Below are 24,327 nucleotides of genomic sequence, written 5' to 3'. Positions count from 1 at the left end.
GAAGTTTTGGCAAGATAGGTACCTTATTTGAGAAAGGTGGCATCTGAGTACGCGGGGCGTACATGTGTGTACGCTTAGCATACTCATGTGCGTGTTTTTGACGCGGAAGCCACCTAGTACGCTGAGCGTACCAGAGGGTACGTTGGGCGTACTAGGCCCAGAGTAAAACCCTAATTTAGGGTGTGTCCCTATTTAAAGGACATGATGGCCTCATTTCTGGCCACCATTCCCAGACATGAACCCTCTCAAACCCTAATTTCTAGTCCTTGGAGCTTGTGTGTCCATTTGTGAGCTATTAAGTGTTCTTGTGTTCCTTTGGAGTGAAGAAGGAGCTTTGGAGAAGAAGGAGTGGGAGTCCAAGCTTTGGATCTGAGCTTATCTGTGGTTGGAGCTTCAGTTAGAGGTATAAAGTGTAACACCCATAAAATCAAGCCAATTTAAAACTTTTAAAAACATTTCAACCCATTAAAAATCATTACATCTTGTTTTCAAAATGTATAATATCAGAGTTTTCCCAGAAACATAAACAAAACATGAGGAGTTGTACGATCATGCATTCGCCTTGTCGCGATCCCCTGATGTACCTGAAACAATAAACTAAAACTGTAAGCCTGAAAGCTTAGTGAGTTCCCCCAAAATACCCATACCCGCAACAATACACATATAATCATAAACAACATACTATGGGTCCAGTCAACCATCGGGTTGGAATACCCCAGGCCCTCAACCATCTGGTTGGAATGCCAACATACTATGGGTCCAATCATCCTCGGGATGGAATACCCCAGGCCCACAACCAACAGGTTGGAATGCCCACATACTATGAGTCCAGTCATCCTCGGGATGGAATACTCACGGCCCACAACCAACAGGTTGGAATGCCCAGGTCTATTGGCTTTCGCACAAAGCCTCAACCACCAAACAAACATGTGCACATATAACAGATAATCACATAACAGTCTATAGACAACAACTGATCTAACGGATCATACCACATACCACATAATATTATCTTACCCTCTAGGATACCGAACTAACAGGTCATACCACATGTCACATAATGTCATCCTACCCTCTAGGATACTGATCTAACAGATCATACCAGCATAACATAACCAATAACAATTCAAAGGGTCGGCCTTGGTGCCTTAGACCCTTGAGTATAGTGAGGATAACTCACCTCACAATGTCACACTGAAAACGATAGGCTCAACTCTCGAATCACCAACACGAACTCCACCACCTATAGTTACCATAAAACCCTTTTTCCATAAATTTCCAAATTACCATAATGTCCCCAGAGGTCAACTGGTCAACCCTTGGTCAAAGTCAAAGTCCACAGTCAAAGTCAACAGTCCATGTTGACCCGACTCATCGAGTGTAGTTCACCGACTCGTCGAGTCCTTCCTGAACTCGAGAAGTCGTGAAATCCTTGGTTGACTCGTCGAGTTCCCCTATAACTCGCCGAGTTCATGCGTGTCCAAAGGTTGGGAAAAACCCTAGCTGACTCGTCGAGTCATTCGACTGACTCGCCGAGCCCAAGGCAAACTTCATCGGACTCGCCGAGTTGTTCATCCAACTCGCCGAGTACATGACTATCTTCATATGACTCGCCGAGTCGACCTTGCGACTCGGCGAGTCCCTTCAATCCTTCAACCATGCAGATGCTTTTTAAGTCATGCAAAGGCTCCATATTGCAGATCTAAGCTCCTAGGGCATGCTTATCACGTAAAGTTGCAAACTTTACGTGCATGCAAGATGATAATGCCCCAAAACAAGCTAAAGGAGTGGCTTAAGGTAGAAGAAAGGTCATAGCTTGAGAATGACTGATACTTTATGACAATGAGGGACTAAAGGAGTCCAGATCTGAGGTTGCAAACCTCAGATCTTAACCCAAAACGGAGAACCACCTCAAAAACCCCAAAAAGGCTCTAAACCCATTAATGAAAAGATCTAACTAAAGGAGAGTCAAGGTAGCAACTTGTTACCTTCAAAATAGTGCCAAAACAGAGAAGAATCCAGATCTACAACAACCCATTGCTTCAAACTTCTTGAACTCCAAGCCCCTTTACTCCAAAGATCTTCTTTCAAGATAAGAGACACACAAAAATAGAGGGAAAGCACAATTAGGGTTTCTGAATTCGAGGGAGGCGGTAAGAGAGGTTAGGGGGAAGTAAATGATCCTTAAATAGGGTGCAAAACCCCAGAAATTAGGGTTTCTTCCTCCAGCTCCTACTCATCGAGTCCCTTCTTGGACTCGGCGAGTAGGTCACTAAAAACACGCGGACCAACCCGCTGCTACTCGGCGAGTAGGGCAACCAACTCGTCGAGTAGACTTTGAACCAAGGAAATTCTTATTTAAAATCGATACCTGAGAATTGGGGCGTTACATAAAGCTCAAAGCTTTCTCATCCTTTTTATTTGTGCATCATTCAGTTCATATTTGGGTTTTGGTCCCAAGTTGGATGCTTTATGAGATATTGAGCTCCAGAGCTTATTATCAGCTCCTTTGAGTTTTATTAGTGGTGTAGAGTCATAAAAATCGAGACTTGGACGTTTAAACCAAACCATGCATGGGATATGAGCATTTTTTAGTATAGAGAGTGAGGGTTTTGGTGTTTGTATCTTTATCAGCCACGCAAAGGCATAAAATCACAGACTTTAGGGAGTCCAGATCTGAGATTTGAGCTAAGGTCTTAACGGATTAAGACCAAATGAGGGGGAAGAGAAAATCTAGGGCGTACGTCGAGCGTAAACCCAGTACGTGCAGCGTAGGGTCGAGAAACCCCGATGCATGCATGGCGAAGGAGTACGCCCAGCGTAATTCCAGTACGCCCCGCGTACTGGTCAAGGGTCCCCGATCAAGGTTCGTGTGTACGTTGAGCGTACCAAGTAAGGTACGCCCCGCGTAACCTTGCTGTGGGCTTTTTGGGCTAAACCCCACATTGGGCCTTAAGTGTTGGGCCTGGATTTTGGGCCTATTGGGCTGAAGATTTTGATCAGAGGAATATTGTGTATGTCGTGGGCCTTTGTGTTGGACTTGCCATTTGGATTTAAGTTTAAGAGTTAGGCCTTGGGAGAGCCCATTTAGTATTGGGCCTTGGTGGGCCCAATGAGCTTGAGTTAATTATGGGTCGGGTAGTGAGCTATCTTTATACCTAATGAGTGAGGTTTGGTCTTAGATCTTAATTGAGTAATTGTGGGTTTTTTTTCAGTGTTAGAGGTCGGTGTGCAACAGCAGCATCTATAGGAGCTGATCATCATCTGAGGTGAGTCTTCTCACTATACTTACCTTGAGTGGTAATCTATGTGTGACCAGAGGGTCTTATGTGCTTATATTATGTACTATGATATCCTGCATTATGTCTTGGTGATTTATGTTGTGTATTATTCTGTGCTTACTAAGTTAGGACTGGATGGTCCACCCGAGTGATGGGATCGGAGGGTCTTATTTGAGCATAGCCATGAGAGGCTAATGAGATATGTGTGGTATTTTGGGGAACTCACTAAGCTTCGTGTTTACCGTGTTATGTGATATGTGTTTCAGGTACTTCTCAGGATCGCGGGAAGGCGTCGGCTTGATTGTACACACGAGACCGAGTTATATTTTGTGGATACTGGATTTGTTATTATAGACATGTGTTTTGATAAATTGAGATTTTGTGATTTATGCTAATGAGATTAATGTGATTTTTAAATGAGAATTTTATTTGAAAATTTACGGTGTAATTATGAAATTTTGGATTATTAATAATACTAAATAAGTTAAAATGTGTAAAAGTACCTAAAAAGTGCTTAATATGGAGATATGGAATTTTTTTTAGGTGGGGGGGGGGGGGGCATTGGGAGCAAGTGCATGGATAAATTGTGCAAAATTGTATGTTTTTTGACTATGATACGACTGTGTAATATCTTGCACAAGCATTAGACGACCGTGTAATTAATGTGGGACTTTCGAAAAACTTCCTAACTTGATATTGGTTGACTTGCTTTGCACCCAATGGCTTTCGTTAACAACATATAGGTGTATAAGGACCACCATGAGTATAAGTTGAGTTGTGTATCCTCATTAGGGATGTTTTGGTCATTGTGTAACATATGATCATATAAAGATGAAGTTTGAGGACTTTGGGAGTATAAGAAGCAAGGTGAAGTAGCTAAAGAAAACAATTAAGGTGTGTAACTTTCAAATACATGTCCTATAGCAACAAATGATTGATTTTATGAAATGAAGTATGCCTAAATGTTTAATACCTTTCTTGCTATGTGAAACAATATGTATCTATATTTGCAATCATGAAATGACATTTTCCAAGACTATGCTTAAAACTATAATGACTTGAATAATTTACAAATGACTTTTCCTTATAAGTTTGTGCATTCATGTTAGGATAGGATTGATTTAGTCTTATCCAATCCTAAAATCCATGGAAAACAACTTTGATGACGTCTAATGACTAATGATTTTTGAGTTTTTATATGCTTAATACCTTTCTTGTTTTCTAGTGACTATGTGACAATACTTTAGAGAGTGTCTCACTCGCATGCAAGGCTAGCTACCTTGTATGTGGATTATATAAGTGGGCACATTATCATAGCTATGAGTTTGGGGTTGTTTGCATTGTTTAGCATACATGTATTCCTTGATCCGATACTCTGCCACGATGAATTTAGGATTCTTTACATTATTTTGATACATGTCTTCCTTGCTTGGATACTCTCCCACAATGACTTTGTGAGACACTTCTCACTTTATAACTTTATGACTTGTGAGAGTGGGACATATGAGATTGATTTGGGAAAGGATTAGAAGCATATTATATTGCACATATTCAATGACTTTGTGAGACACTTCTCACTTTATAACTATATGACTTGTGAGAGTGGGACATATGAGATTGATTTGGGAAAGGATTAGAAGCATATTATATTGCATACATTCTTTTTATGACTTGGATACTTGGATTTTGACTAAATGAAGGAAAAGACATTACTTAACTATCATCAAAAGTTTTACAAGTGATTTTTTAAGATTTCTCGTTGATCAAAGGAATGTGTCAATTACTTAGGCTCTAAAGGTGTGAAATCGTGATATTATTCACTAGACATTCCTAATGTCTAACCTATATTTTGACATATATTAAGGTGATAGTATTGAATGAAGACTTAAAAGATGTCTTGGGCATTTAGAAGGTCACGTTGTTGTGTGATGTTGTGTGATTGCGTGAAATATTATTTTGATATTATGATTGAATAACCCTTTTTAAAGTACTTCCAAACTATTAATCTTTTGTGAACAATGATTATGAGACCATATTTCCACAAACGTTGTTTTGAATTTAACTAAAACATTTTGAAAACTATTTTAATCAAGTATATTTAAAGAGTGGTGTTTCAATTTGATATCCATGAGTTTAACTAAACTAGCAACTAAGAATATTAAGGAGGATCTAGTTAAAAAAAATAATTAAGGACAAACAAAGACTATCCAAAGTTCCAAGGGACGAGTGTAATGTACTTATAAAAATACTAGGTTATAACCCATGTACACACGAGATAATATTAAATAACATAGGCATTAAAAAAAAGTCTTAGAGGGTGTTTGGCTTTCCTTTTAAAACAACTTTTGGACTTTTAACTTTTCCAAAAAGTTAAAAAAATCCAAAAGATGTTGGGAAAATAGAAAAATTCTTTTAAATCAACTTTTTACCATTAACAAAAAAAAAGTCTTTTAAAAGTCATAAAATCTAATCTTTTTGTGACTTTTGGTTTTTATCTCTTAAAATCAAACCAAATACATTTTAAAGACATCATTTTAGAAAAAGTTCTTTTAAAAAAAAATCTTTTTTACAAAAGGACTTTTAAGTTAAAAAAAATGAATCTGAAACACACCCTTAACCATAAATACCCATAATTTAGTTAATAACATTGTACTTCAATTTTAGTTTGAAAAATTCTATTAATTTAAAAGAAGAAAACAATATTGCAATTTCATTTCTTATGCATTTTGACATTTTATTTTTGGTATTTAAAACAAAAAAAGTCAAAATCATATAAAAACCTTTTTTTAAAAGATCTTAGTTCTTATGCATAATAAAAAAAATATTTAAAACATGTAAAACATGACTTTATATACAATAATTATGTTTTACATTTTATATTTTATGTTAATAATTTTGATTATTAAAATATTATAAAAAAAAACTTATTAGAATAGGGTTATATCTCTTAGGTCTCAACTTTGACTTTAATTGATTAAGTATTTAATCTTGATAAATATTACTTCTCATTTTGACTTTAGTATAAAACATGTCATTGACCACATTTTTATATAAAATATGATATTGAACACATTTTTAGCATCTATAATGCAAGATATTTTACAAATGTATTCACGACAAAATCAAATGTATTCACATGGGCTTCCACTATTTTTATCATGTTTTCTATGTCAAACATTATTTTTTCAAAGACTGCAACAAAATTCAAAGTCAATCATTAAACTTAAAATCAAATATGAATACCTCCAACACAAATCAAAAAGACACACCAAAACCTGATCAATGATTGTTTTTACAGAAAACATGAACAAAAACAATAAGGATAAAAAGTTTTTCTTGAATAGGTTTGGTAAATACTTTCTCTTGCTCACCAAGAACTCCAGGATGTCTACGTCTATCTACAGATCAGTTTAACCGTATAACAAAGCAAATTTGTGACATGAATTTAGTTAATTTGGCTCAAAGTCACAGCTTCATTTGTAAAAAACTAAAATTAAATATACGTAGCTTTTTCAAGGAATAATGTTAGGACAAAATTATTCAACATATTTGAAGTTTTTAATTATTATGGATTTAAATAGTGATTCATTTTTTGTATTTGCAGATGGGCAGAAATTGTTGAGTTTCTACGTGGACAATCCGATAATTCAATAGAAAACTTCTGGAACAAACACTGTAAGAAGAAATTGATAAAGAAAAACAAAAATCCAACATCTCCGTCAATTAATTTTTATTCTCAACCGGTTTTTACAAGTCCTAAAAATAATTGGTAGATCAAAGTAGTGGCAGTATTCTTATTAAGACAATGTACTTTGAAAATTTTATCGAAATTATAGCATTCTACTTTCTTTTTGATCAACATTGTGGCTGAAAAATAAACCCATTTAAAGAAGTTTCATCCAATTTACAATGCGTTTTCACTGCTTTAAGTGAGTATATTTAGAAAGTAGGATGCTATAGTACACTATATGAGAAGTTATTCCACTGCTACATGTCAACCAAACATCCAAATAGATAAAAAAAAACGCTCAAAACTTATACATAAAGTGAAAAGGTGACAAAGAAGTTTATATTATTACTTGGAAAAGAGCCTTTGGGGATATAAAATCCGAAGATTATTTATGAATTCTTGAATCCTAGCTTCCGAAACATTCTCAGAATCCTCCATTAATCTAAAACAATTTCAGAATCCTCCATAAATCCGCTTTAACCCTTGGTAATGCACAGGATGCACAACAGAGTATTAGTTGGTGCTATATTTGACATTCCTTGATGATCCTGCATATATTCATAGAAAAAAAACAAATCATACAAAAAAGAATATTAATTAATATATATATTAATAAAATGAATAGAATAATGAAACAGACCTGAACCAACACATGAAAGTTGAGATACAGTAACATTAAAATAGATATGGTAAAATCTAACACCAAATTTTCTGATTTTGATACCTGTTTGAGCAATGTTGATTTTGGAATATATGTATCAGTGTTAAATGCAACGAATACAAAGATACTTTCATCTAAATGCAACGAATATAAACATATTTTTAGTTAATAACATAAGTAGACTGTTATAAATAACAAAATCAGAGGAAAGTTTGTTACTACTTCAGCAAACCTTGTTGCTTGCTCATTCCACGACCCCAAAATAAGTCGTCTGGTACCAATGAATATTTATGAGGTCATTTCACAAAATAATTGGGAAGTTTCCAATACCAGCAGCCACCCTGCATTTGTAAATCAGACCGTGACTTAGTCACACATGTGTCCCCAAATTTCTAACCATCAGTACCACCCTCATTAGTTGAGGCTTGATACCAATTGCTGTGAATTCATTTAAAAAGCTAGGATTTTTACCCGACATACTTTAAGTTGTATTTGTTCGTTGAGACATTTTATCAAACAGTTAATATACATAGTATATGAAAAAGTAAATTCAAAAGATAAAAAGAAATAAATATATAGAAAAAAAATATATTAAGAAGGCTGTCTGTTGGTTTATAAGGAACAAATCAAATATCTTCAAGAAACCATTGAGCACCAGCAGCGACGACATAGTTTGTGGCTTCATCCTGTTTCTCGTCTTCTCTTGTCAGTATCTCCCTCTCAAAGCAATCTCCTTTACTTCACTATTTTATTCTGCAATCGAAAAAGCACAAATACTAATTTTTATATATAAATTCTAACAGCAAAACCCCAAGAAACATCATTTTTGCACCGTTTCACAAAAGTTGGATCTATTAGCCTTTTTCCCTTTACAATTTATGAAAACAAAACCTCAAAGACATACATATCTGATTTCACAGTGGCTCATAAGCTTCATGGTTATTGTGTTTCACGTAAGTTTTGAATCGGTTTTAGATATATGTATCATTTTCCTGAAAGCGTTAAAAAATCAAAGGAAGAAAATACAGAGATGAAGCAGTCGATTAAACAAAATCAAGGAAGAAGACATAGGAGAAATAATGTACCGCTGATTTTCAATTTTCTGTCGAGATTGTGTATAAATGATCGATTAGGGATTAGGAGCAGAGAGTAATCGCAGTAAAAAAAACCTAGATCACACATCGTCTCTGTATATAAAGACAACATAAGATCTCATTCAAAATTCTGCTCCTGATTTCTTGCTATTAGCTTGATTTGTGGAATATTTGTTGCTGATTTTATGAGATGTTTTGTAATCAAAAACAAAAAATCGGATATAACTTTACATAGAAAAGTTTGAGCGGGAAACCAAAATTGGAGTGAACAAAAAATTGACACGTGGCAGAAGGCTTGTATAAAAGATAGACATGTGGCGTTTAAAAGAGGTTTTTATTAGGCACGAAGATGAAGATGAAGATAATTACTTTTTAAATTTTAAGATTTGTGTATTAAAAAAAATAGTAGTAATTTGGAAATGCTCTTTACAAAGTAAAATAGTAGTAGTTAAAACTTAAATGGTGACATCTCATGCGATCACTCCTCTTAACCAGAACAGTGGCAGAAACACACCATCATATCATATACAAGTACAGCCAGTTGAATGTTGAATTGTTGATACAACTTACAACGACCTTCTCGCGCCCAAATTTACGAAAATTTCTCCCTCGATCGGTAAGTCTACAATTTCACTCCAAATCGACGAAATTTTATCTTGTAATTTGTACCTCGATACAAGGATTTTGATGAGAAAGATGTATTTTAGCCTAGGGCTTTGGGTCTGGAATGGCGGAAGAAGGTCCGTCGAGTCCAGGCGGCGGGAGCGGGAGCCACGAGAATGGGGGTGGGAATCGGAGTCCTCGGTCGCCGTCATCGAACGTTCTGGGGCTGGATGAGGACTTGTTCTTGCCGATTGCGAATATCCATCGGATGATAAAGAAGGGGAAGGTGTTACCCCCTGATGCGAAGATTGCTAAGGATGCTAAACAGACTTATCTCGAGTGCGTTTCTGTGTTCATCAGCTTTATCACCAGCGAGTACGTATATACATATATGATATATCCATTACTATATCTCTTCTCTTGTTTATATATTATATGGAATGTTTAGGGCGAGTGACAAGTGTCGAAAGGACAAGAGGCAAACCCTTAATGGTGATGATCTGATATGGGCAATGAACAGACTAGGGTTTCAAGATTATGTTAATCCACTTAATGCATACCTGAAAAAATACAGACAAGTAACTCAGGTAATGTTTTTTTAGCTTTCATGTATTTAATTCATGAATATGATATGATGTGATCACTTGTTACTAATGACTTAATGAGTTGATGTTTCTACTTGTTTCCATTCCTGATTGGATGTGGCAGATTGAGGTTAGTAAAGTTTTCAACACACATCAATTAATTATCATTTGATTATTATATAAGATGATTGAATTGATTTGTATGAATCCTGTTAAAGGGCAAGTACCTAAGATCTATAAAAGATCATGATTTACGGTCTGTTAGAAAAGAAGGGGCGCAACTGCAGCCTAATCAAGGCAACTCACAGTCAGAGTCACAATCACAGTCACAGGTACACTTTTTGTAAGGTTTTGTTTTTATTATCTATAATAACTTTAGTTATAGATTAATTATTGTTTTTGTTATAAGATGATTGAATTGATTTGTATGAATCCTGTTAAAGGGTGAACATGATGGATCTGTTAGAAAAGAAGGGGTGCAACTGCAACCTGATCAAGATAACTCACAGTTACAGTTATAATCACAGTCACATTCACAGGTCTACTAAAATACATTAATGGTCTTTGAAAAAAGTCCCAATTCAATGATTTCTATTTCAAAAAATCTTTCCAAAATTTTAATAAAGAAAATAAAATTGGAATCTAACTTAATTTTGTTTGCTGAAACTTGGCAGCTGCAAGGCACAAAGTAGCAAGAAGCTTTTTGGATGACATTCTTTTTAATCTCATTCTCAAGTGTTTGTTGTTGAGGCTATATGTTATATGTTATATGTTATTATGTATTGCTTGTAGAGTATGTACAATATATGTTAGGCTTTTGATTATTTTTTATGTTAAGTTAAAAAGGCTTAGATATTTTAAACGAATATTCACAAAAATGAATTATTAATCAAAATAATATAATAGAAGCTATCTTAGATTATTAAGAACAAGAACTACGTTTGGTCATCTTGACAATTGACTTCGGGAATAAGATGATGATTGCAGCTGATATGTTTGTGAACCCTTAAGTATCAGACATCCAGCTGTGTTTAAATTCTCCACCAATATCTCAATGTCTGAATCTCCTACCCCAATCTTCTTACCCATCTTTCTAATTTCCTGACAAAGTAATTAAAAAAACATGTCATTTATCCAAACAACAGTTGATGAAAAAGAAAAAAAGAAAAAAGAAAAAACATACTGAGATATGAAAGCAGTCTTTTTGTTCCAACTCCGATTGCTTATTCAATTCACTCAAAAATCTCTTGGTTACTTTCTGACGACTCATCCCACCACTCCTAGTGAAATCCACATGCCCATGCTCATCAACATACTTATCATACAATGACTCCTTCATTATTTCAACAACATCCTACATCATGTATAAACAAATACTATCAACATAAAATTAAAAACCATGACATTATTGATTTGCATATAAATTTTAAATTTTAAATTAACCAGAGCATCTTCAACGGTTATTTCTTCTCGCAATTCAACCCTAGCGCGTGCTTGCGCCAACCGTACTAAACTTTCCAACTGTCTCGCTGTAATCGGCGTCCCATCAGCAGACGTGTTACGGTCTCTTAGTTTTAAATAAAACTGTTGTAAAATTTTAGCTGCCGGTTTTGACATCCTGATACCAGAATACCAAAAAATGTTTGTATTTTAGTTTCTTAACGAATCTGAACGACACAGGGCTGAATCTCAGTAGATCGTGACAGCAAAACCACTCTGCCACTTACAATACCTTGGAAAGACATAAGTTCTTGCATAAGCGATGTATTTACGGAGAAGAGGACTGGGTAATGGAACAAAATCAATATCTTTTCCCGGATCAAGTCTCAGTCTCGAGACTAATGAACCACTTTTTTCACCAACACTTTGAGATGCTACTACATTTGTAAGTTTGTTCACAGTTTGTGAATGATCACCATTCCCTACATGCAACTACAAGAAAGAACAAAAAACGAATATAATGTTTATATATATATATATATATATATATATATATATATATATATATATATATAAAGGGATTGACCGATTGAGTTGACTTACAGACATGATGTGTTCAGAAACTCGTTTGTCATGTAACTCATCGGGTTTATCAAGCAAAATGAAGACCAAATCAAATCGTGACAGCAAAGCGGAATTAATTTTCAAGTTCTCGTTCACTGTTTTCGCACGGCTGTAACCAAAAATAGCAATCAACTTTGAAAAATAAATAAATAAATAAATTATTTAAAATATTGGGTACTTGTAATGTCCACCAACTGGATTTGCTGCTGCTAAAACAGTTGTTTGAGCTGATAAACTTGCTACAAGTCCTGCTTTTGCAACAGAGACACATTGTTGCTCCATTGCTTCCAATAAAGCCTGTGGTTATAAATTTATAATATTAAAATAAATAAATAAAACTTTTTTTTTTGGGTATCTGATGTTGATATTGAAATTAATAAATAAATAAATAAACCTACTTGGTGTTCTGCTGTCATTTTATCAAATTCATCAATACAACACAATCCCCTGTCTGCAAGTACCATTGCACCTATTGAAAAAAAAAAAAAAAAAAAAACCATAATACTTTAGATGTGTGATTTTAATTAGTTCAACATCTGCAAAACATTAAAGAAAAAAGAGAAAGTTACATTTTTAGTCCCTGAGTATAGATGATTCTTTCAATTTTTGGTCCCAAAAGTTTTTCTATTGCAATTTTGGTCCTTGTTTCAAGTTAAATGATTGTATTTTTGGGACCAAATTTGCAAAAATCAGTTATACTCAGGGACCAAAAATGAAAAAATCAACTATTCTTAGGGACCAAAACTGTAACTTACTAAGAAAAAAAAAACTTACCAGCTTCAAAAGCATAATCACCAGTCATTGAATCTTTGACCACAGCAACAGTGAGGCCAGCATTTGTTGTGGCATTCCCACAAACATAAATACCACGTGGTGAAACTGAAGCTGCTGCTTGCAGGAGTTGACTTTTCCCTAGTCCAGGGTCACCTAATATTTCTAAAATTAGACTGTTTTTAAATTTTTTTAAAAAGAATATTGAGTATTTATTTTAAAAAACTTCATACCAACAATTATGACATGAATGTCTCCTCTAACAGGAACCTTATTCTGATCCATTGAATTCTTTCTTACACCTCCAAACAATGCCAATGTAATTCCAGCTGTTCAAACAAAATAGAGTAAATTACACATTTGGTCCCCGAGTATAGCTGATTATTGCAATTTTGGTCCTTATGTACCTTTAACAAGTTCATGTCCATAGATGGAGGGGCAAATTGATTGAAGTATTTGACGAAACACATCTGAACCATGCTCTAAAGAAAATTTACAAACAAATTCCAAATCCCTCTGACTGAAAGAATATAAATCCAACAAGTCTGTAGCTTTAGCCACTGCTTCTGTTTCTTCAGATTGTGACTTTGAGTTTTTAACTGATACTCCTTCTAGATACAAGTAATATAACCCTTGATTCCTCCCTTTTGATTTTCCTAATTCATCCAACAATCAAGAATAAGAAAGAAAAACATCATGTAAAGAAAAATAAAGGGTATTATTATTATTATTACCTCCTCCTATATCCATGTAATTATTAATCACCCTTATAATACCAGTCACAGTGACAACATCTCCAGGGATACACAGGTCCACAAGATCTTCAACCAATTCACATTCCACTGTTCTAGGCACACGACCTTCTTCATGATGTTCAGATTTCAACAGCTCTTGAATTCTAAAAGTAAAGAAAAAGTTACAAAAACATACAAAGATTCTGAAAAGTAAGAAAAGTATCTTACCTTATTTTCTGGAAGTCTATTGGTATTGCACTAGACCTAATTGGATTAAAAATTCTGCTTTTGCATCCGTGTGTTCCACAGCTTGAAGGAGGTGAGAATTTCCCATCTGGGAAGTCACGTGCAATGGTGGTCCCACATTTGGAACATGTGAAACTCATTTGTATCACTAATGGCTTCACAGTGCTAACTTTTACTACAGTGCCACGAACAGAAACAAGTCTTTCTGTAATACAATCATGGTGGATTTTTACTAATTAGGTAAAAGATAGATTACAGTGTATCTGTGTATGCATAACAATGTTGTGAAAATGTTACATACCAATGTAAGCTGCTTTCAGGTTCTTTAAAGCAATCATGGAGTCAGGGTGATTGTGTAGGCGGATGTTTACCTTTGCATGTTCATCCAACTCTTCATCGTTTGATTTGGAGTGAAGGGTCTGCTTTCAGTAGAAGTTGGTGATTAGGTTTAGAATCCATTAATGACATAAGAAGATGAAAGAAAATTAGAAAATGGTGTTTTTACCGTGTGTACTGCTGCACTCATGCATAGAAGAGCTTCTTTGGGGTTTCTTTCTAAAGCATCGTAGAATTCTTCAAGCATACATACCTTCCGGAAATGTTGGAAATCAAGTGGCAAAATGAACAAGATGTCTTCTTTCTTTACCTAGATGTTGCAAGTAAACTGTATCAGTATCAATTAAGAGGTTTTAAGTACAATTGATGCAACTTTACATTATTTTGGACAGGAAATTTCAGTATTTTGGTTATGATTCTGATTATCAAGTTCCAATTATGGCAGAGATCATGTACGCCTAAAAACTATTCAGAAATTAACCCTGGTTTTGGTTTGCAATTTAACACGAACATTGAAGTTTATGGGATTTAAATTGACGTTGCTGTGAGGTTTCTAATCTCCTCATAAACACTTAAACTTGTCAGTTTAAGTTTGCTCAGGCACTCCTCAATCACCAAAATCAAATCAATGGTAGATTTCCCCGTTTTTGTTCACATTTCAGCATATATGTATATACATAGAGAAAAACGGAGACATGACCTGAGAGATGAAGTCTAATCCGTCAGCAGTGGAGAAAAATTGTTCGTAAAGCGTCTTCGTGAGTTGCATCTTGTTCTTCCCATCGGCATGTTTATAGTCGATTTGAGGGAAATATTTAGCCAAACTTTGTGAGATTTCGCCTCCATTACTAGATATTTGCTTCCCGGAGCTCATCATTGTCATCGTCTCTCTGTCAGTGCGATAAATCTAGATAAACTAATGGGATTCGAGGGTTTTCTATCGCCGTCTCCTTCAACTTTTTCGTTTGATTTTGGCGGGAGGACCGGAGGAGGTCAGATGTTGGAAATTGGAAATGATCAATTTAAATTTTCTTCCATTATCGACCAACTTTAAGAAAAATAAAGGGTTTATTTCACCAAAACTATTATATTTACAAGTTTGTCTCTCATTTGTCATTATATTTTAGAAAACTTTTTATTTTTGGGTCTTTGACCGGTCACCAACAGTTTATTACGACGTATCGGTTTTGTATTTTTCACACTTTGCATTTAGCCACAATATTTACATATGTGTTTGCATTTAACCCCAACATTTACGTATGAGTTTGCATTTAGCCCCAACATTTTTTTTGGTTCCCCTTTTGACGTTATTTTTTAGAAAAAAAAATACATTTTAGTCATTGGTCGGTCACGAATAAGTATTTTAAAACGTAATAACTTAAAATGAAAAAATGAAAATATGAAGACAAGAGTTGAAACTGCGACTTCTCCTTGAAGGATGGGACGTGTTAGCTACTAAGTAATGACTTTTTTTTGTATTATCAATGTTTGTTGTATTTAATATACACATGTATTTTGAAATGGAGGAAAAGACCTACTGTAAATCATGAGTTCGTGACATCTAATAAACAATATAACATATTAATCTTTGAGCTAATAAAAATTGTTAACTCATTCGTAACTCATCTAAGAAACAATTAGTTATTTCTAATGATATATTTATTAAGAAACCAAATACTTCTAAAGAGTCAAAACGGTGACTTCTCCTAGAGGGGGCGGAGCGTGTTAGCTAATAAGTTAATAACTCTCTTTTTTGTATTATCAGTGTTTGTTGTATTTAATGTGCACATGTATTTTAAAATGAAGAAAAAAGACCTAGTGTAAGTCTTCAGTCCGTGACATCTAATAAACATCATGACATGTTAATCTTTAGGCAAATCAAAATTGTTAATTCATTTGTAACTCATATAAGAAACAATTGGTTATTTTTAATGACATGTTTGTTGAGAAACCAAATATTTCTAATGACATATTTATTGAGAAACCAAAGAAATGACAATTTTTATTGGCTCAAAGATTAACATGTCACGTCCTTTATTAGATGTCTCGGACTTGAGACTTACACTAGGTCTATTTCCTTCATTTTAAAATGCATGTGTACATTAAATATAGCAAACACTGATAATACAAAAAAGAGAGTCATTCGCTTACTAGCTGACACGCCCTACTCTCAAGGAGAAATCACAGTTTCGACTCTTGCCTTTGTTTTTTCCTTTTTCATTGTAAGCTATTATGTTTTAAAATACCTATTTATGACTGGCCAATGACTAAAATGGATTTTTTTTTCTAAAAAATAATGGCAAATGGGGAAAATGTTGGAGCTAAATGCAAAGTCATACGTAAATGTTAGGCTAAATACAAACTGTGAAAAATATGAAACTGACATGTCATCATGACCTGTCGATGAACAGACAATAGCCCAAAAATAAAATGTTTTCTAAACTATAATAGCAAATGAGGAGCAAAAAATAAAGTTGGGGATAAAACAGAATAAGGTTGTGAATATAATGGCTTTTGTGGAATAAACCCAAAAAATAAAGGACAAAAGTGTAAAAATATGGTGGTGATTTGCATTTTTTTCAAAAAAAAAAGTTCAAACTTTTCAAAAATTGGATGTAAGGTTTTATAGGATTCGAAATGTACTGAGTATGTAAGAGTTCGAAATCCAAGTGATTTCGACTCTATATCTATTTACAAGGCATATTTCGTTTTCGAAGCTAGAATGTTGAGTCATTGTATTTTTCGTTGTGTCTGTATTGTCCTATAAATATGGTAGGTACTTGAGTCGAGAGTAACTTTTGTGCTCTTAAATTTGTAAAACACTCTCAAACTCTTTGTACTCTTTACAGACAAATATGCGCCAATTGGATCTTATTTACATGACGTGTTCTTATAGCTTTCTTTGATTGATTATGTGTTTGTTACTCGAATCTAACTCACATCAATTGGTATCAGAGCAGGATACATTCAATCAATTTTTGTTTTCTCATGTTTTTCATATTTTTTGAATCGTTCTTTCCGATTCAAAGTTTTCCACAATATTGAATCGGAAAACTTGATTCAATTGATTGTTTTGTTTTGATTTTGCACTCTATTTGTTAGATCGAGTGATTACAGGTCAATTTCTGTTTGATTATCCTTTCAGATCTATTTTTGAATCTAAAATCTCATTTGTCTGTACAACAATGGCGAACTTTAACATGAATATGATGTCGAGTTTCTAGCACTTGCTTGGATCATCTACGCAGATTCCAATGCTCATTCCTGAATACTACGAGCAATGGGCCGACAAAATGGAGGATTATCTCGATGGAATAGACGAAGATCTTTGGAGATGCATCAAAAGTGGAAATTATCGTCCTGACATGCTTGAAGAAGTTGGAACTGTTGGTTCTTCTGTTGATGTGGCATTGCGAGAGAGTAAACAGGAAGCAAATGACAGGAAATGTCTTTGTGAACTACGTGGTGCTCTTCCACCAGTAGTTTACAACTACGTCCGGAGTTGTAAGACAACAAAGGAGATTTGGGACAACATTGAAAGAAAAATATCAAGGCAAGGAAAAGACAAACAAAAGCTTTGTGAAGCAATGTTTGTTGGATATGGCTGAGTTCAAGCAGAATGACAACGAATCAATAGAGTCTTATTATGATTGTTTTAACGAATTGATATTCAAATGCACACGATATGGTGTTACTCGTTCGACTCTAGAGTACAATCTTACTTTTCTGATGGGATTGAGAAAAGAATGTAGAAATATTAGCCTGATGATCAAAACTCAAGAGAGATTCGATGTTTATTCATTGGTTGATCTGTATAATGATCAAAACTAAAGCCCATGAAAGTGAGATAAATGAAATTGATGAAAAAGGAAAGTTGAGATTGGGTGGCCCATTGGCACTGATGTCAAAAGTGACTGCCAAGGATTCTGAAGTCGAATATGATGAAGAAGAAAAACTTGAGGAAGAAGGCTTTCTGGTTAACTCTAAAGATGAAGCAGTGGCTTACTATTCGAATAACAAAGTGAAGAAGTTCTTCAAAAATCCATTCAATCTGAAATATAAGAACAACAATGAGTTTGAGGGGAATACCTCATCAGGAAAAAGTGTAAAGGTCGAGTCGAAAGTGGAAAAGTAGGAAGTTGAGAATGTGGTTGAGAAGAAACAGATGAAGCTTAAAGGTAGGGGTGAGCAAAAACCGCACCACAACTAAAAGTAACCGCATAAACCGCAACCGAAAAACCGCAACCGCAATAAAAACCGATGGTGAGGTTTTTTGTTTTTCAAAAACCGCAAATTTGCGGTGCGGTGCGGTTATTAGTTTTCAAAAATCGCAAAAAAACCGCACCGCACCGCATATATTATATATAATTTTTTTTATTATCAATTATTAGTTTATTAAATATTAAAAATAAGATAAGTTTCATGAATGAAAAACGGATAAAATAATACAAGACAAAAGTGTTGGTTTTTCTTATGTTTAATTTTGAAAAATGATGAAATTAGACAATTTTAAGATATTTATTGTTAATTACTATTGATTTGACGTTTTTAAGATATTAGTTGTTTGTGGTTTAAGTTAAATAGTTAATTGTCTTATACCTTATGGTTTTTTTATTATTACAAGTAATATGTTTGAACTCTTAAAACTATTTGAACTCTAAACTGTGGTTAAAAACCACACAAAATAACAACACCAAATACATGCGGTTAATAACCGCAACACAGAAAAAACAAAACCGCACCACAAAAATAACCACCTAACCGCACCGCAAAAATAACCACACCATGCGGTTTTGAAAATGGATTAACCGCATTTGCGGTTAGTGGTGAGGTTTTGGCTAATAACCGCACCGAACCGCACCGCACCGCGCTCACCCCTACTCAAAGGTGATTCGGATTATGATTGCAATTACTGCAATGGGTCGAATCACTTAGCAAAAGACTGTATGCTGAGAAAGAATGAGAGAGTGAAGGACGAAGCATACTATGCAAGAAAGATTGGGGAGACAACGGCTCGAACCAAAGGAATCTCCTTGATGGCTAAAGGAGAAGATGATGATGATGTTACATATCAGATCTGGTCTTCGGGGTCTGCTGATGAAGAAATGAGAAATCCTACGCATGGTGCAATGTATACTTAGTTCGAAGAAGGTGGTTCTGATAATGAGAAGATCTCAGGAAGATGCTTTGTCTCGACAGATGCTGACAAATCTCCAATGACGTCGAAGGTACGTAATCATCTTGAATCTCTTAATATTCCTTCAAATAAATATCATGTAGTTTTAACAAATTTTGATGATACTCTTTATTGTCTTAATAATATGTTGATTTCCATGAGTAGAGAAGTTGAACAATCGAAATCATTGCTATATGATGTTTGAAACAAATTGGAAGTTAAGAAGAGTGTTATTGAGAATTTAAAGTTTCAACTAAGGAATGTTACAGTAGATAGAGATTCTATTAGGACTGATAACATGTTGTTAGTTAAACAGAGGAATATCTAGTATAATTCTGCAAAACATTTGTATGCTAAGTTGACTGAATTGCATCATTCATCTGATATATGCAAATAACAGCATCAAAAGTTACTTCCTTTCTTAGCTTATGAGAAAGAAAGGGTAGATGCAACTTCTTATGATTGTGAAAAAAAATATCTGACTATGATAAAGTTCTTAATGATTCATATGCATGTGGAATAGTTAAGATTGATGAATGTTTAAATGTTGATAATCTTTTGTATATTGTTAATGAAACTCTAACTAAAAGTGAACAAGTTAAAATTCTGAATATGAGTGAGAATTCGACATCTGATTCTCAACAAAATTTTTGTAACATCCTAAATTTCGAGTCCAAAAATTTCTTTTGTAATTAAGTAATTTATAAAATCGTTTACTGAAAACATTGTCAATATCATATCAATCCATAAACCATCATGAACATGTCTCAAAATCAAAACATCGAACAGTAATATAAATCAAAGTACAATCCCAAAAAAACTCATTGCAGAAACCATGTGTGCGTGTGATGCGCTGCTACGCTGCCGGCTCCTTCCCCTTGGATGAAGAGGTACCTGAAACCAAAACTGAAACTGTAAGCACAAATCTTAGTGAGTTCCCCCATCATACCACATACCATACAATCATACAAGTTGCCGGACAATTATGGGGTGCCCGACTTACCCATGTCAAGCCATTCTGCGGTGCTGACTACCCGTGTCAGGCCATTCTGGGGTGCTGAGTACCCGTGACAGGCCATTCTGGGGTGCCTGCCTACCCTCCGGTCTATCTCACCCGGTCATGGGGACTATTTCACCCCCTACTACTATCACATAATAAATTATCATAAACATGTTGTCAGACATATCTGGGGTGTCCGACCTACCCTTCGTTCCTAACAACCGATCGGAGGACTATTCCCCTCGCACTACCACTATCACATAGAACTTAGCATACTGGCACATAGAACATAGCAAGTAATAGCAACCAGACAATTATCACAAAGACAATCATCTCAACTGTAATCAACTACTAGTGGGTCGTCCTTGGTGCCTTAGACCCACTTCTATTGGAAGGTGACTCACCTCAATGCCGCGTAGTGTCTGAACTGTCCCCGGCGTGAAAATCGACTTTCCTCGACTCCTCAATCCCTACACGACAACTATACTAAGTTATCAATTCGTACTCACAACCCCCATAAGGGTCAACCCAAATCCTGTTCAAAGTCAACCTCTAGTTGACTTGACTCGCCGAGTTGGTCTACCAACTCTTCGAGTCCCTATTCCTCCAAAAGGATCCAATTCCCCGACTCTACTCGTCGAGTCTAGCAACAACTCGACGGGTCCTTCTTCAACCATAATATCGGGACCATCTTCGACCGACTCGCCGAGTTCCCTTTGAACTCGTCGAGTTCATCTCCCTCCTATGAATGTGTTCAGTCTATGACTCGCCGAGTTGTATGAACAACTCGTCGAGTCCATCTTCATGGGTTGGGAGATTGCCTTGGGCTCGCCGAGTTTGTTCATACACTCGTCGAGTCCCATGATTTCCAGGTCTTATAATCTCGTCCATCTTTGTTGAGTCCTCTTCTAGACTCAACCAGACTCCTCAAAACAACAAAGGTCGGGGAACCATTTCCTGACTCGCCGAGTCCCAAGAACAACTCGCCGAGTCCACTAAGTCCATGTCCATAAACTCGATTTCTGTTGAGCCCATCTCATCCAAAGGGTAGATCTGACTACTTAGGGTCGATATAACACGTAAAGTCACGAACTTTACGTCCATGCATGGGTATTTAAGCTCAAAAGGACCAAAAATGAGACCTACAAGATGCGTGGGGGTCTCATGGACATAGAGTTGGCACCTTTATGCCATGAGACCCTTCCAAAGTCCAAGATCTGAAGCCATAACTTCACATTACATCCCACAACCCGAAAATGGCGTAGAAATGCCCTAAAGATACCAAAACCCAAGCCCTACAGATGATTAAACACATGGAAAGTCAACATTGAAGCTTCTTACCTTAAATGAGTTGGAGATGAAACACAATCTCTGGATCTTCTAGCTTCAACTGGAACTCCCAAGCTCCTTTCTTCTTCTCAAGCTTCACAATCACCAAAGAATGCACAAAAATGGCTTAAGAGCACTCAAACAAGGCTAGGGTTTCAGTTTAAGGTCTTCTGGAAGTGTGAGGGACGATGGAGGCTGATATGGGAGGAGATAAGTTGTTTAAATAGGGTGCAAACCCTCAAATTTAGGGTTTCACTCAGACAACTCCTACTTGCCGAGTCGGTCTCCCGACTCGTCGAGTAGGTCACTTAAAATCCGCGCGCAAAGCCGAGTCGGCTCGACGAGTTAGGCCTTTCACTCGTCGAGTCCCAGGGTAAAATACAATAATACTTGGAATTAAATACGTACCAAGAACTGGGTGTTACAAATTTCCCCCACTTATTCTAGACTTCGTCCTCGAAGTCTGCTGCTGAATCCGAAAACAACTCGGGGTAGTGCTCCCTCATCTCGTCCTCCGGCTCCCAGGTCCATTCTGAGCCCTTGCGGTGTTTCCACTGCACCTTTACCAGCTCCACCCTCTTGTTCCTCAGATCCTTCGACTTCCTGTCGAGGATCGCCACTGGCCGCTCGATGTAGTTCAGGCTGTCATCCACCTGAATATCCTCCAAAGGCACCACTATTGAACCGTCCGCCAGACACTTCCGCAACTGGAAGACATGGAACGTACTGTGAATCTGACTGAGTTCGGCTGGTAGGTCCAGCCGATATGCCACCTTACCCACCCAGGCTACAACCCTGAAAGGTTCATTATACTTGGGGCCCAGCTTGCCCCGCTTCCTGAATCGAATGACGCCCTTCCAAGGCGACCCTTTCAGGAGTACCATATCCCCGACCTGGAACTCCAGGTCCGATCGACGCTTGTCAGCATAACTTTTATGTCGACTCTGAGCAGTCTGAAGCCTGCTTCGAACCTGCTGGATCCTCTCTGTAGTATTGAGTACCACTTCGTTACTCCCCATGACCCTTTGACCAACCTCACCCCAGCATATCGGGGTCCTGCACTTCCTCCCATACAACATCTCGAAAGGAGGACAGTCACTACTCGCATGATAGCTGTTATTATAGGAGAACTCAGCCAAAGGAAGGTAAGTATCCCAACTACCTCCGAAGTCTAAAACACATGCCCACAGCATGTCCTCCAGAGTCTGGATGGTCCGCTCACTCTGACCATCCGTCTACGGGTGAAAAGCAGTGCTGAAGTGCAGACGAGTACCCAACTTGTCGTGAAACTTCTTCCAGAATCTGGAAGTAAACCGCACGTCTAGATCTGAAATCACTGAGACTGGCACTCCGTGTCGAGCTACTACCTCTCGAATGTAGATATCGGCCAACTTCTCGACCGAGATGCTCTCCTGGATCGGTATGAAATGGGCACTCCTGGTCAACCGATCCATGATGACCCAAATCGAATCAACTCCCCGTGCAGTCCTGGGAAGCTTTGTGATGAAATCCATAGTAATATCTTCCCATTTCCACATGGGAATGTCCAACGGCTGCGTCTTGCCGTGCGGCCTCTGGTGCTCGGCCTTGACCTTCCTACAGGCCAGGCATCTCTCAACAAACCAGGCTACGTCCTTCTTCATGCAGGGCCATCAATAATCAAGACGAAGATCCCTATACATCTTCGTCGCCCCGAGATGAATAGAAAACCTGGATTTGTGCTCCTCCTCCATCAATACTTGGCGCACACCCCCATGATATGGGACTCACACTCTACGGTGCAGCGTCAACAATCCACGGCTGTCATAATCAAAGGAGGAAACTTGGCCCACAATACACTCACTCTTAAGGTGTTCCTCCTTCATGGCTTGGGCCTCCCGAATCCGCTCCGGAGTCACAACCGTCATCCTCATACAGATATCCCTAATCGGCGTTGCCTTGCGGCTAAGCGCATCGACCACGACATTGGCCTTCCCCGGGTGGTAGAGGATCTCGCAATCATAATCCTTTGCCACATCAAGCCACCGACACTGTCTCATATTCAGATTTCGTTGATCCGTGAGATACCTCAGGGTCTTGTGGTCCGTGTAAATGGTACAACGAACTCCATAGAGGTAATGACGCCAAATCTTGAGGGCGAAAACAACAGCCCCCAAATCCAAATCATGCGTCGGATAGTTCGCCTCGTGAGGCTTCAACTGCCTCGAAGCGTAAGCGATAACATGCCCTCTCTGCATCAATACCGCGCCCAAACCCAAGATGGACGCATCGCAATACACCACAAAATCTTCCATGCCCTCTCGCAGGGCTAAGATTGGCGCCTCGCACAATCTCTGTCTCAACATCTCAAATGCGGCCTGCTGCTCAGGCCCCCAACGAAAGACCATGACTTTCCTTGTCAACCGGGTTAGGGGCACGGCTATCTTGGAGAAGTCCTGAATGAATCTCAGATAATAGCCTGCCAGCCCCAGAAAGCTCCGAATCTCAGATGGAGACCTCAGAACCTCCCACCTCATCACGGCCTCTACCTTGGCCGGGTCAACCGAAATCCCATTCTGGTTGACAAGGTGGCCAAGAAATTGCACCTCGCGCAACCAGAACTCGCACTTGGAGAACTTAGCATACAAGCTCTCCCTCCTCAAAGTATCCAAAACCTCCCGCAAGTGCTCCTTATGCTGCTCCTGCGTCTTGGAATAAACCAAGATGTCGTCAATGAAA

The 24,327-nt window shown here is 37.1% G+C and overlaps 2 protein-coding genes across 3 annotated transcripts; one reads left to right on the top strand and one right to left on the bottom strand.

The window, feature by feature from the left end:
* The first annotated feature begins 9,253 nt into the window (after positions 1 to 9,253).
* Positions 9,254 to 10,777, top strand: LOC145119690 (nuclear transcription factor Y subunit B-8-like). The gene is made up of 6 exons (XM_079055393.1): positions 9,254 to 9,382; positions 9,474 to 9,744; positions 9,818 to 10,083; positions 10,172 to 10,285; positions 10,397 to 10,492; positions 10,628 to 10,777. Exons 2-3 carry the CDS (start codon positions 9,494 to 9,496, stop codon positions 9,969 to 9,971), a joined length of 405 nt encoding a protein of 134 aa, XP_078911519.1. The 5' UTR covers positions 9,254 to 9,382; positions 9,474 to 9,493; the 3' UTR covers positions 9,972 to 10,083; positions 10,172 to 10,285; positions 10,397 to 10,492; positions 10,628 to 10,777.
* A 31-nt stretch (positions 10,778 to 10,808) lies between these two features.
* MCM8 (minichromosome maintenance 8) lies at positions 10,809 to 15,109 on the bottom strand. Of its 2 annotated transcripts, none has more exons than XM_079055391.1 (15): positions 14,805 to 15,109; positions 14,274 to 14,414; positions 14,070 to 14,187; positions 13,751 to 13,973; positions 13,523 to 13,686; positions 13,196 to 13,444; positions 13,022 to 13,117; positions 12,792 to 12,953; positions 12,416 to 12,486; positions 12,196 to 12,314; positions 11,997 to 12,126; positions 11,686 to 11,885; positions 11,397 to 11,571; positions 11,137 to 11,307; positions 10,809 to 11,054 (listed from the first exon to the last, which is right to left on the bottom strand). In XM_079055391.1, exons 1-15 carry the CDS (start codon positions 14,985 to 14,987, stop codon positions 10,899 to 10,901), a joined length of 2,358 nt encoding a protein of 785 aa, XP_078911517.1. In that variant the 5' UTR covers positions 14,988 to 15,109; the 3' UTR covers positions 10,809 to 10,898. The 2 variants fall into 2 exon arrangements, with proteins under 2 accessions (XP_078911517.1, XP_078911518.1); XM_079055392.1 differs by having other exon boundaries at positions 12,792 to 12,944.
* Between the last annotated feature and the right edge of the window lie 9,218 nt (positions 15,110 to 24,327).

This window comes from Lactuca virosa, chromosome 6 (genome assembly GCF_052849685.1).
Source record: "Lactuca virosa cultivar CGN04683 chromosome 6, Lactuca_virosa_CGN04683_v6, whole genome shotgun sequence".
Lineage (NCBI taxonomy): Eukaryota > Viridiplantae > Streptophyta > Magnoliopsida > Asterales > Asteraceae > Lactuca > Lactuca virosa.
Note: the sequence above shows the minus strand (reverse complement) of the source record. Positions and strands in the feature narration are given on the sequence as shown.